This window comes from Xiphophorus couchianus, chromosome 5 (genome assembly GCF_001444195.1).
Source record: "Xiphophorus couchianus chromosome 5, X_couchianus-1.0, whole genome shotgun sequence".
NCBI lineage: Eukaryota > Metazoa > Chordata > Actinopteri > Cyprinodontiformes > Poeciliidae > Xiphophorus > Xiphophorus couchianus.
The window spans coordinates 18,230,820-18,243,692 of record NC_040232.1 but is presented as its reverse complement, the minus strand read 5'-3'; the positions used below and the strand labels follow the sequence as shown (position 1 = coordinate 18,243,692).

Sequence of the window (12,873 nt, the reverse complement as noted above, 5' to 3'; positions counted from 1 at the left end):
GTGTTTAATAAGGCAATTCATCTTTTGCAAAACAAAAAAGCGGTTATAAATTCATTTTAGTTAATATCACTAAAACTAAATTAAGTGCTTTTGCCTATTTGACGCTAAGCTTAAGCGCTTTTACACACGCTTTTCTTTTTTTTTTTTTTTTTTTACTGGGTAACTTTAAATTTAACTGCCATTGAAAATTCATGTACCGGAAGTTACTGTTGTTGACGAGCCTACCCATTCTCATGAAACGGAAACTTACCGTTGCCTGGTTACGCTTGCATGGTCACAATAATCTACTCTGCGGTTTTGTTGGCTGCAGGAAAGCGGTGGTAGGCGTTTGTTTCCATTGTTCTTTATTTAACGAATGAAACGAAAATATGAGCAGGCTAATACTTCCTGAAAGTGTTCTTTTTAGTGGTAAATAATCAACTTTAATCAAACGGAATGAGTTGCGATGCTTAATTTTACTTGAAAGATGTTGATTACCTTACAACAATTACAAGGGGGAAATAACCTATAGACGGATAATAATTATATTGGTGATAATTTGTCACGCAAAAACCGTCAAGACAGCTTGGCGTGACATGTTAACATTTTGTCGTTAAGGTTACAGCTGAAATGCAGAACGTAAGCGATGAAGACCAACATGACGAAGACCACCTGAATGCACAAGATGGCGCTAGTGCGGTGACTATCCCTCTTTCTTTTTAGGTTTAATTTCCATAAAGGAGACTTGTTTTCTGTCTTAATTCCTACGCTGTCAGTTTATTGTCCATTTGGTTTGCTTTCTATTTTAATGTCCCATAGAATATCAGCAGGGTATTATGACTAGTTTGTAAAACTTTCAAGTTGAAGCTTGAAGTTATAATAAGCCTCAATTGTCATAACTCATAACAGATTTATTTTTTCTCTTATACAGAATCCATCAGCACAGCAGTCAGATGATGTACCTGATGATTCTGATCTTGATCCAAATATGGCAGGTGAATACTTGAATGGTTCTTACTATCTTGTTAAGCCTGCCATTACACAGCTGCACAGTATACTCTGTTTAATGCACTGGTTCTCAAATGGTAGTACAAGTACCTCTGGGGATTCTAGAATTCTGTTAAAGTTTGTTAAGAATATTATAATATAATAGTTTGACCCGACCTGGCTTGTGCAGACTACATAATTTAGGTCAAGAAACACCCACACCTGCTGCTTTTTCCATTTGCTTGTACTGCATTTACAGTTAACCCAAAATCATTCATATCTTGTACAGATTTAAAAGTAAAATTATTTTCATTTAACCAAGAAGTTGGTTTCTGGTAAGAAGATCCCAAAAGATAACAAAATGGGTAAAACGGGAAGATGATTTAAAAATAAATAAATAAATATTTATATATAGATACGTACCATTTTTTATTTTATTTTTTGCTATGGCCAGACCACTTATCTCCAGTTAGAATAAACACTTTGGTAAAAAAAAAAAAATAGCAACAAAAATTGGTTCAATGTAGCACTGTTATTTTAATGTAGTTTAATCCCATTTTAAGAGTTCATCATTTCATTCATATCCTTCAACAAATATTTCATGTTTTGTTTTTTGTCTTTTTACACAAAAATCTTAATTTGTATTATGTTAATTGTTTTGCTTGCACATAATTTTTTTTCTAAAATTATGACTGGATGTAGTTTGAGATTATAATCCCCAAATAGGATGCCTTATGTTAATAATTAGTTATTGTTTATTAGTGCCAAAGATTGATAAATCAATTATTTACATTTAACATGTACAATAACTACCAGGAAAGACAAGTGTCTTGTTGTTGACTCACCACTCAGAAACCACTGTTGCATCCTTGATGGGTGTGCGGGAGGCTTCACTTCTTCTGCTTCTGGGTCTGACTCATGGTCAAAGATGTACCATACATACCATGCAATTTCACATCTGTTTGCATCCATTTTCCCTTTCTATAAAATGTGAATGTAAACATTGAGTTGGGGAACCTCGGCCAGCAACAGGTTATTTGGGTTCAAAGGGACAAGAGGCCCTTAAACAGCTCATTCTGAAAGGTTCTTAAGGCCATCTGCTGAGTGCCTGTCTTTAAAAATAATGACCTGCAGAGAATATGAGAAGTAGAAAATGTCACTATAGTTGACAAGTCTATCAACTATAAAGGGAAGCATAACAAAAGGGGGAGTTTTCAAGCTGGTTTGAAGGACAAAGATAATAAAACTTTTACAAACTCTATGTCAGACATTAAAAAATACCTTCCCTTTTTTGTAAGTTTGCTTCACATTGTACTTCTTTTTTTTTTGGGACTCTAGCTGATCAGTTGAGCATTGGCACATCAGAAGATGACAGGGAACCAGAACATGACGAGGACTCACCACAAGAAGAAGACGAAAATGAAAACTTCGTCATCCTAGACCCTGATCATGTCTGTTGTGTTTTACTGTATATATTTATGCTTTAAAGTATGTTAATACCTAAGTTTCACAAACATTTTATGAATTTATGAGTCGTTTCAAGATATACTGGCGATCTTGCATCCTGATAATTGTTTGTGTCCTCTGCTTTACAGCCACTGATCAAAAGATTTCAAGAAACTATCAACATTTACTTCAAAAAACGTCTGGAAGCACTCCAGCTGGATCTGAGGGGAAAGGTTGGCTGTTTTTCAATCAACATCAACAAAATTAGGATTTAAATGAAACGTGAACAGTTCTTGTTTGGCCTGTTGTACAAACAGCACATGTATTACACCATTGTGGCCCCAACATAATGACAGCTTTGAAAGTTTGATTTCTGATTCTCTCATTATGCTCTCTTTCTTCTGAGTCCAGCGGCCAGTCAAAAGGGTGGAAAATAAAATGTTAACTGACACAGGTGTAGAATTTAATAGAACACAGGAAAAGCAGAAAGTAGCTGAGAGCAAGCTACACGACATTCAAGAATTCAAGACAAAGACTGAAGCCGAACTGAAGAGTGAACAAGATGATCTGGAAAAGGCAAAGAGCAGCTATTATAACATGAAAAATCAGAGCCGTCAAGCCAAAGCTCTGGGTAGGATTTGCTTTTCAGTTGATGCTGTGCTTGCATCATGTACCATGACTGATGTTCTTGTCTCTTTTCTTTTTACTCAAATTAGCAAATATCTGATCATTAAACTGTTAAATGTTTTAATGTTTAAACTGATTACTTAAATTTGGAAGTAAATGTAAATTCCTTTAAGTCCATATCCAACAATCTCTCAGTTTGTGCATCCATAATCAAACACAGCCCATGGCGTCAACATACGAGCTTGTCAGAAGAGCTTTACTCTTCAGTTTAGGTTAAGTCAGATGGAAGATCCACTGTGTGCTTGTTATGGTAACTAAGCTCTTCCAAAAGACTCACGGCTGAGGTCATATATTGCTTTCACAGAAGCTTTGTGAATTAACTTTTTGTTGTTGTTGTTGTCTTTATTTAACTTATTTTATTAGTTTGCTTTTAAATACAATGCCCATAACAAATATCTTATATTTTTGCTTGGCATCCCTCTTAAATGTTTCTGATTTTCAAACAGTGTTTAATATTAGACACAGATAATCTGTGTAAATCAAAAAATACCATATGACTTAATTTATTCAGGGAAAAAAGATTTCCAAACCAAACCTGTCTTGTGTTTAAAAAAAATAGTAGTTGCCCCCTTTTGTTTAATTATTACTTAATCAGTTATTAGTTGGATAAATTGTAACACACAGAATCAAGACATTCTTGAAGTAGTTTAAAGGAAGTTTAAAATCAATTCATGATGCCTTAGTCTCATCTAATCTAAAAATAAGGCTTTCAGACTTTGATGAACTAGAAGAGTTATTTATTTGCCAATGGAGAAAACACTGAACAGCTGTGAGCATTTCCATGAGTGCCCAGCTAACAGGAATATTCTACAACTAATCTACGAGCTCACAAAGAACCAATCAAGGAAAAACAGAGTAAATAAATAGATGATGATCACGGTGCAAAACAATAATTTTAACTGGACAGAATCGTAAATTCACAGGATGTTGAAAAGGTATACATGGAATGCAGCCCATCATATTATACAGTGGTTATAAACAGTATTGCTGTAACGGTAGAAAGTCATTTTTCAGGTCAAATATCTAACCTCAGATTTTAAACATCACAACATCTTTTACTTCTCTGTTTGATACCAGCGTCTGCGAGGCAGATGGACTTAGACAAAAAGCAGCAGCAGGTAATTTTCGCTCAAGCAGCCAGTGAGGAACTACAGTCCCAAGTCAAAGTCATGGATTATACCAAATACAAAGTGGGCACACAGAAGACAAAGGCAGAAGAAGAGAAAATAAAGCAGGTGCCTATGCTGTTTTGCATTGACACATCTTAACTAATTTTCTAGGTGATAGGAAAAAATCCTGAACTGAGTGGTAATTTTTTGAAAACGCCGTTTTGTCATCAGGACTTGTATGTAGATCATCTGACAAAGGACTTGGACAGCAAGGCACAGCAGGCGGTGGAGTATGAGGTCCAGAGAAGTGCTCAAGCCCAGGAGACAGGAGATGTCACCAAAGCACTCTCTGAGGTAACTGTTACGTCAGTGTTAAAAAGTAAAAATTTCTAGCATATCAGTTCAAATGTTAACTTTAGAAGAAGAGCATGTAATCATGCATCACATTTTTTTATTAATCAGTATTGCGACTGCTTCAGTGATTGTGAAAAAATATATCAGGTAATCCCTTTTAGTTACACAAGTGCTTTTCTGATCATTTTAATTCATTTATTTGTATTTTAATTCAGTGCTTCTACCTTGGTGTTTTCGTTTAAAGCGAATGCCAGTGTGTCAGGTCCTATAACATTGACTTTTCACACTACTTTTGACATTGTTAATGTAGTCACATAGGTAAACCATTTGACTATTTTTATTGGTATTACTGACTGTAATAGTATATTAAAAATAAATAAATACAACTTAAAATGACCTTAAATATGAATACACAAAAAGCAGAGTAGTTCACACCATCAATAGTTCCTGTGGGTTTTATGTATTACTGAATCTTGTTTTGCAGAAAAATTAACTTGTCTCTAAACAAGTAGTGGCTTTATATTTGTGGGATGATGCACCCATTTTAAGGGATTTTCTCAGTGTTTGAAAATAATAATCACAGGAAGTGAATACTGCATAAGTGGTTAAGATCACACGCATGTCAACCAGAGCTAACTTTTTCACTATCATTTATAGACAGACAAATACTTCATTAATCCCCAGAGGGGAAATTCTTATGTTAAGGTAGCATCTAAAAATCACAAAACAAACACACTATACCACTACCATTAAAAAAAGCAATAATACTTGTAAATAAAATAAGGCTGCACAACAGGTGGCGTTGTGCAGCCTTATTTCAGCAGGAACGAAGGATCCCCTCCAATTCTCTGTTCTACAATGCAGAGCGATCCTCCATACAGACATGCCTGCTCTATAGCTAAAAGGTTGGCTTGATTCATTAGGGTCTATAGATAAATATAGCTGAGAATCATCAGCATAACAATAAAAAATGATGTCAAATATTTTTACCATGTTGAAGCATGGTAACTCATACAATAATAAAATAAGCTAAATGAAAAAAGAGTACAAGTGCAAATAAACATTAAGAAGGTGTGCAAGTGTGGTTTTTCACCATCTAGCTTAACTCGTTAAAAGTATCTTACCGTAATATATTCAGAACCTGAGACTGGAAAACTTTGCATTCATGACTGTCTTTGTCTAGGCTGAGATGGAACTGGAATCGCTTCTAATGATGCATAAGAAGTTGCTGCAGCAGTGGAACAGCAACATAACAGACATAAAGAGACATGATGAGACTGTTAATGCGATGCAGGAAGCTGTATGGTAAGACGTAGAGTAAGGGGAAGGTTGAAGATATCCATTTCTTTACATGTTGGTTTCAACAACTTGACAAGGAAGAAGTTTAAATGAAAAGGAAACATTTGCTTGGCTGTTAGCGATTACTCAAGCAGATATGAAAAATATGTTGTTTCTGCTAAATCTGTCCAAAGTTCTATATCTTTAGGATATACTCAGATATTTTTTTTAATTAAATGAAATTATAACAATGTTATCTTTGCTTGATTTCATGTTTTTTACTTTAGTGCGGTTGAGGATGAGGTGGTCCTGCTGGACAGAGAGATTGAAGGTTATAATAAATCCATCAATGTAGAGCTGGAGAATAATGAGACACTGACTGTTCAGCTGAACCGGAGTTCAATGGATTGTGTGACTGTGGAAAAACTGATCAATAAGAAAAAGTTGGAACGAGAGGCGCTGCAGGCTCAGTACACTGCCTGTCTAAATTCCCTGTCTGAGACAAAGCAAATCTTTGCCGCACTCACAAAAGTACAGCAAGAATCTTCTGAAACCTCTCCCTGCTCTCATGCTTGCTTTCAATTTCCTAACTTGACTTCTACTTTTTTCTGTTTTCAAGGAAATGAATGCACATCAAAATGAGCTAAACAGTCAGAGGAACCAGCTAGAGAAACTGAGTGCTGCACGTGTGGAGCTGGAAGAGAAAATTATGGTCTACATTCAGCAGCAGCTCACACACAGCAAGGCGGCTTCACATTCACAAAATCTCACAAGCAAGTTGGTCGCTCGAAAGAAGGATAAGGTAAAAAATTGGCTTCAAATGTTAGACAATAACAAACGAGAATCCACAATTTAAGCAATTTTTTTTTGTAATTTCTTTATTGTATTAAATTTTTTCTTTTTATGAGAAAGTATGTCTTTTGTCTTTCTTACTACATTGACTATAGATAAATCAGCTGCAGAGGCAGGAAACAGACACCTTCTCAGTGAAGCTGGAGTGCCAGAAGGTTGAGCAGCATGTCAACAGCCTGACCATTTCCGTGGAGAGCCTTGATGAGGAGATTAATAAGTACAACAAGTTACTGAATTCACATGAGAATACATATGCTTCACTTGTTCGACAAATCAGGCAGAAAGAAACAACAATCAACACCCTAAAAATCAGGATTGCTAAAATTGTGGAAATCACTGGGGTAAGAGACTAAATGGAGACAGTAAACTTTAGCCTTGGTACTGCGTGCCAGACACATTTATTTGTACCCCTGGCAATGATGTATAAAAATCTTCAGACAAACCTATCTGTTATTGCAGTAGCATACTGACACACTGGAATCTCTGCACTATTATAACCTTTTGTATAATGAGTTCATAAATTCAGTCAAGAAAGAAATAGTTGTTTTTACAAAAATCTCTAGTGGCACAAATATTTCACACAGGCTTCTTTTACCAGTAGGACAACATCTGGGTTTCTTCTTTAGCATTTTACCAGCTTACTGCGAGAACGAGCTCTAATCTCCGAGGATTGGCCATAGTCCCGGGTCCCTACTAACACTCTCCTTTCTTCAGCTCAGCCCTCTGGTGCTCTGTTCTGCAACATTATTCAATTTAAAGGCACAGTGATTAATAATTTCCAGTTTTCTGGGAGAGCCCACTTGATTTTCTTTTTCTATTTAAATCTTTCTGGTGTGTTTTGATATGAGAAATATTTCCATATAAGTAAGTAAGTAAAATATTTATTTATATTCATAGACATATAAACTTTATCCCTTGTTTTACACCAAACTCAACTGAGAATTTGTTGCAAAAAAGCTAATCTGACCAAAGCGCAATGTCCCAGTTAAAGGCTATGTAGCATCAGCAAACTCTATATCTACTTTTACAGTGGCTACATCAGTTGTCTATATAACTATTTGTTGTGTAGATAACTGGTGTTTGTTGTAAAGATGCCACTTTTTGGTGCAGCTTTCTAGCAATGAACTTTAGAGGTTTATTTGACCTTTTGTCTTATGATGCTTCTTATTGTGCCAGGTGCAGGAAAAACATGATCCTCATTTAGGTTAATGGACAGTGAACAAGAGAAATGGGCCTCTATGCCAGCTTATCATAATACCAGAGGAAAAGAGAATAAATTGGGTTGTTAATTAGAAGCTCATAGAAAATGCTTTATTAATTAATTAGTTAATTAATCAATTTATTTATTTATTCCTAAAAGTGATTAGGTTATATCTACAGTTGTGCCACTGGTGATTTCTTTAAAAACAATTAACTTAAATTAAAGGCTGGATTTTTCCAACATGCTTCTGTAGTGGATTCATGTTAAGGTTTTCACATCTTTTGTACTTTTTTTCCCCTTAATTTGCAGAAAACGTTTGGTTACTATTAAAAAATAAGTATGCACATAAATTAAAGTACTTAATTAAATAAAAAGAAAAAGAAAACACTTGAAAAAAAATATACAAAGTATTGTAACAATAATAATGTTTTCATAATATACAAATTTAGTAATTTTCTATAAATTCCGCAGTTAGATGGCTCCCTGATGAGCCATCTATTCCTGAATTCCTGATGAAGTAAGGAATTTACCCTTTAGTTTGATCATGAATAGATATGAGGCTGACGAACGTTATTACTCATAGGATTTTGATGCATAAGGGCTTGCCTAAAAATACAGAGATGCATTTTTGATTTGTTTCTTCCTATTTCCAGCAAGAAGATATGCATCCTCTGCAAATCAAGATCCAGAATATACTAGCTGAGATTGATGAGCTTGCTGCTCATATCAAGAATGAGCAGCGCCTCTGGTTGCTGCACCAGGGAACCCTGGTGGGTCTGACCAGAGAGTTGGATGCCAACAACAAGAAGATGCGCAAACTGCAGAAAGACTGCACTGGACTGCAAATGAAGGATATCCGACTAGATTGTACGCATCCTATGCACAGAAAATCACTTCTTCTTTTAAATCAGATGTAGTCCAGTAATTCTGTTGTGTATGAGTTGCCAGTCTGATAATACATTTACAAACGATGTTGACTGTAACTTCACCACGCCCAGGTCAGACTAAGCAAGAGGAACGAGAGCTGGCAGAGCTGGACAAGGGCTCGATGATGCTGAGGAAAGACCTCGAGAAGCTCTGCAAGCTGAAGATGAAGAACAAAGAGCGAAATGAGACTCTGGAGTTGGAAAACCTACAGATGGAGACAGACTTTAGAAACAAACTCAAGGCATGGCATGGCTGTTTGATAGTTGTTCCTTGTCTTTTTAGTTTGTAATACAACTAACTTGAATGTATTCTTATCAGGATGCTGAAGAGCAATCTGCCAGTCTTCACATAAAACTTGAGAACATTCAGGAGGAAAAAGAAAACATCCTCAAGTGTCTGGTGGAGGCTAAGTCAGTCACATTTAAGCACAAACTGGTCACCATCTTAATTACATACCTTAATGTCATTTTAAAAATACACAAGAAATTTAAGCTGATGTGTTGCTGAGGTCATATTTTAAGCATATTTAAAAGAACAGCTTCTCAGTCTGACTTCAGGTTCTTGGAATCTGCAGGCAGCAGATCATGCTGTGGGAGAGGAAGACCCATATTCTAAAGGAGACTCGGTCAGTGGTGGAGTTCGACATTAGCCAGGGAGACATCCAGAAGATGAACGCTGAAATGCGTCGAATGGAGGTAAACATATTTAGCTTCATGTGATGATGAGGAGATATAATAAAACCAGAATCAATTTGATCTTTTTCCTGTTTGTCAAGGTAAGAATTTGAAAAACAATGTGTTGTCTTTCTAGTTTCTTTAAAATTGTATTTTTTATATTCACTCCCACAATATGGTAGGTGCTGGGTAATAAATTGATGACAATCTCTATTGTGGTGGTCATGGCATCAATATCAATAGAAAATATGTCCAATAATTTTACTAAACTCCATATTCACATGGCATTCTGAGGGGATGGTTTAGCCACTCAGTCTCTCGTAGTAAACTGTAAGCGTCCACCTTTCAGCACTTCGGTCAGTTTACCTTTTTTGGGAAGCAAAACTAATCCTATCAAAAACATATCAAGCATTCCAGACATTTATTCACTGTAGAAGAGTGCACAATCACCCACTAACACAGGCAGCAGATTGTGTTGCAGCACAGTTTGCTCAAATAATTTAAACTATCACTCGTCTTCAGTTTCATAACACTGATTGAATTGGTGCGCCGCATGAGGTAAAGGTAGAGTGAGCATCCCGTACAGTCATCGCTGCCGTCCTGGGTTTGATTTCGAACCTTGAGGCCTTTGTTGTGTGTCTTTCCCTTTTCTGTCACCACCTGTTTCCTAACTGGTGTCTGTCAAATTGTAGATTTTTTGTAAAGGTGTGATACCTTTCAGGATGAGGAGGGCAGTGCTAGTGGTGGTTGGCGGCGGCAAAAAGTAGAATACATCCTATTTTATAAATTCAATGACACTTTATGATTTTTCAAAAATATGTTTGCATGTTTTTATTCCTATTTTGGACCTTCCACAATATTTGTGCAGATACATATCGACAAGCTGACACAACGACAAGAGTATTTGATGAGAGAAAGCGAGAAAGTTGTGGCGAGAAGAGAAAACCTTGACATACGCAAGGATGCCATGATCCGAGATCGCCGCAAAGACCTTGCAAAGAGCGAGCTGAAACGCTCCAGCGCTGGCCTGCAGAAAAAAATTCAAAAAACATTAAATGTAAGGGAAGTGGATTTATCAACATCCAGAAAAATAAAAGGAGCAAACTGTATAATTATCTTACATATGTCTCTTCAGGATTTTGAAAATTGTGAAGAGAAGGTGAAGGAGCTTCAGAAGAAGAAAACTCTCCTGAGTGAGAATATTCAGCTGCAAGCACAACACGTAACTGAACTGTCAAGCATCAGCACAAAGACAAGCCATAACTTTCAAAACCTCCAGGATGACAAAGACATGGTAAATCTGTGAGCAAATATATTTTTTCCAAGTTTTTTTGTATGGATTAAAATAGTTGGTGTAAGTATTTTAAGCAGTACTCATCACTGTCAGGAAAATGAACCAAGTGCAGTGCACTATCTTCATTCTTCATGTAAAAAATAACAACTGGTATTCATCACCAGTTTAATTGTGACGAATACCACAATTAAACTGAATCACACGATGTGATTCAAACAAGTGAATCACATCGTGTTACACAACAGCCCAATAAAGGCGTGGTGACAAAGTTTATTTTAAGGCTTTTTTTTTTCTTACGTCAAGTCAACACAAGTTGAATTCCTGGCATGAGTATCACAGGTTCTATTTTTAACAACCTTCCCCACACATTAACAATGAGCAATTGAGATAATGACTTATTGTTCCATCTGCCTGCCTGTATGACGTGTGTTGCAAATGCTCCAAAATGTACAAGCACCAAACAACTTCATCTTGTCTTTCTTCACCTCTTTCCAGAACCAGGCTTTACTAATTGCTATGCAGGATCGAAACAAGAAGCTGCAGGCCGTTTGCAAGGGGATCTACAAACTGTCATCCAGCAGCGACACAGTCAGAGCCACTCTGCAGAGCCAAAAGGAGCACCTGGAGAATTGCAGCAAGGTCTTGAAGCAAAGCTGTGAGGACTTCCCTCAGCACCAGGGGGCGCTGTGCCCTGTGACACAAGCAGCAAAAGCTTATGTAAAAATCGCCAACCAGTAATGTTCTTAGAGTGAGGCGGTGACTGAAACGTAACAGTGAGTACAACAAAGGCATGTGAATGAGCAAATACCTAATTTACTGGTTTATTTGAATGTTTTTTTTCTTCACTGTAATGTTTGGATTTAATTATTTGTTTTGAAACAACATGTTTCCTTATAGACTTGGGTAGAGAAATACAAAAAAGAAAATAGTTTGTGAAGTTGTCAGTTTCTTCTTGGAACCAATATGTAATTTACTTTAGGAAGTAAAGTTTAATATATTCACGTTTCTTCCACTTGAGTTGTTTGATCTGTATATCTGTCAGTAATATGCTGCAGCAAAGGCGACTTACTTTTTATGAAAAGATACCTTGATTGAATCAAATAATTAGGACATTTTAATGGCTTCTCCAGATGTTTATAAATTAATTTAAGGTTTTTCAGGACACCGTCACATTTCAGGATGCTTCTTAGTTAGCACTGCTGTGGCTCTTGGAATAGTTCTGCAAACCACACTTTGAGTCTGAATATATTTCCTCTAAAACCAAGCAGCCACATGACGTCCATGATGGAGACATGCAGACTGGAAGTTCAATATGAATACAGTGTGAAGACCTTTCAATGATCAAAGCCATGCTGTGGAACTGACTTCTTCTTAAAATGTCTCTGCAGGAGTTTCCCAAAACAAACCCCTATGCATGTTTGTGTCTACAGGCTAAGCCGTGAACAAACTGTCATTATCACTGCTAACATGAAGCAAGGAAAATCATATCATTAATCAAAGGGGTTTCCTCTAATGAAACCGTTGAATAACTAACAAATAATGACAGAAATGGACTGTGCCTTGTCACTGATCACATTATTTCACACATTTCCCCTATAAAGGCTGTTATGTTGAGTTTTCTGCTGATAGTGGTGAGAACTACAACGTAAGCTTAAATGTACAAATACATTGATTATTTTTGTGTGTTTGAAGAAGTTGCTACTTTTCCCACTGGAGAAACACTGATAATGTAGCAGCTTCAATACTGTGCACCACGGAAACCAATGTAATTATTGTCTAAACGTATTAATTGTTAGTAAGACTGTGAATAAAGTTAATAATTTTTCAAGGCACCTTCTGGAAAACAGGAACAATTAAAGTGATATCACCAGTCTTATATGGGCCTCAGTGTGTAATTCTGTACAAATACAACACCTAGAAGGCAGATCAGTGAAGGTTTATACAAAAAGATAAAATGGTTATAAGAAAAAGTAATACATGTATATATATACACACCGGTTCGTAAGTATATATATAGGTAGGAAAAAAGTTCTATAGTGTGTGAAATGCAAATGCTGTCAGGATCTGTGTTTTTTTGTGTGTTTA

The 12,873-nt window shown here is 36.3% G+C and overlaps 1 protein-coding gene across 1 annotated transcript; it reads left to right on the top strand.

Annotated features, from left to right (window-relative positions):
• Positions 1–176: 176 nt before the first annotated feature.
• On the top strand, positions 177–12,664 carry ccdc40 (coiled-coil domain 40 molecular ruler complex subunit). The gene is made up of 19 exons (XM_028016340.1): positions 177–320; positions 598–678; positions 911–974; positions 2,305–2,417; positions 2,562–2,645; positions 2,824–3,043; positions 4,177–4,334; positions 4,440–4,562; positions 5,746–5,867; positions 6,128–6,371; positions 6,460–6,642; positions 6,788–7,033; positions 8,547–8,760; positions 8,892–9,061; positions 9,139–9,230; positions 9,395–9,515; positions 10,363–10,551; positions 10,630–10,788; positions 11,284–12,664. The coding sequence occupies exons 1-19, from the start codon at positions 192–194 to the stop codon at positions 11,524–11,526; spliced, it is 2,955 nt and encodes a 984-aa protein (XP_027872141.1). The 5' UTR covers positions 177–191; the 3' UTR covers positions 11,527–12,664.
• Positions 12,665–12,873: the final 209 nt, after the last annotated feature.

Bases quoted from the DNA above. Each gene is read 5' to 3' on its own strand.
- ccdc40 (XM_028016340.1), top strand. From the start codon at position 192: ATGTACCGGAAGTTACTGTTGTTGACGAGCCTACCCATTCTCATGAAA. The intron at 7,034-8,546 runs GTAAGAGACTAA...TCCTATTTCCAG, and splicing joins AAATTGTGGAAATCACTGGG to CAAGAAGATATGCATCCTCT. The intron at 9,062-9,138 runs GCATGGCATGGC...TATTCTTATCAG, and splicing joins ACTTTAGAAACAAACTCAAG to GATGCTGAAGAGCAATCTGC.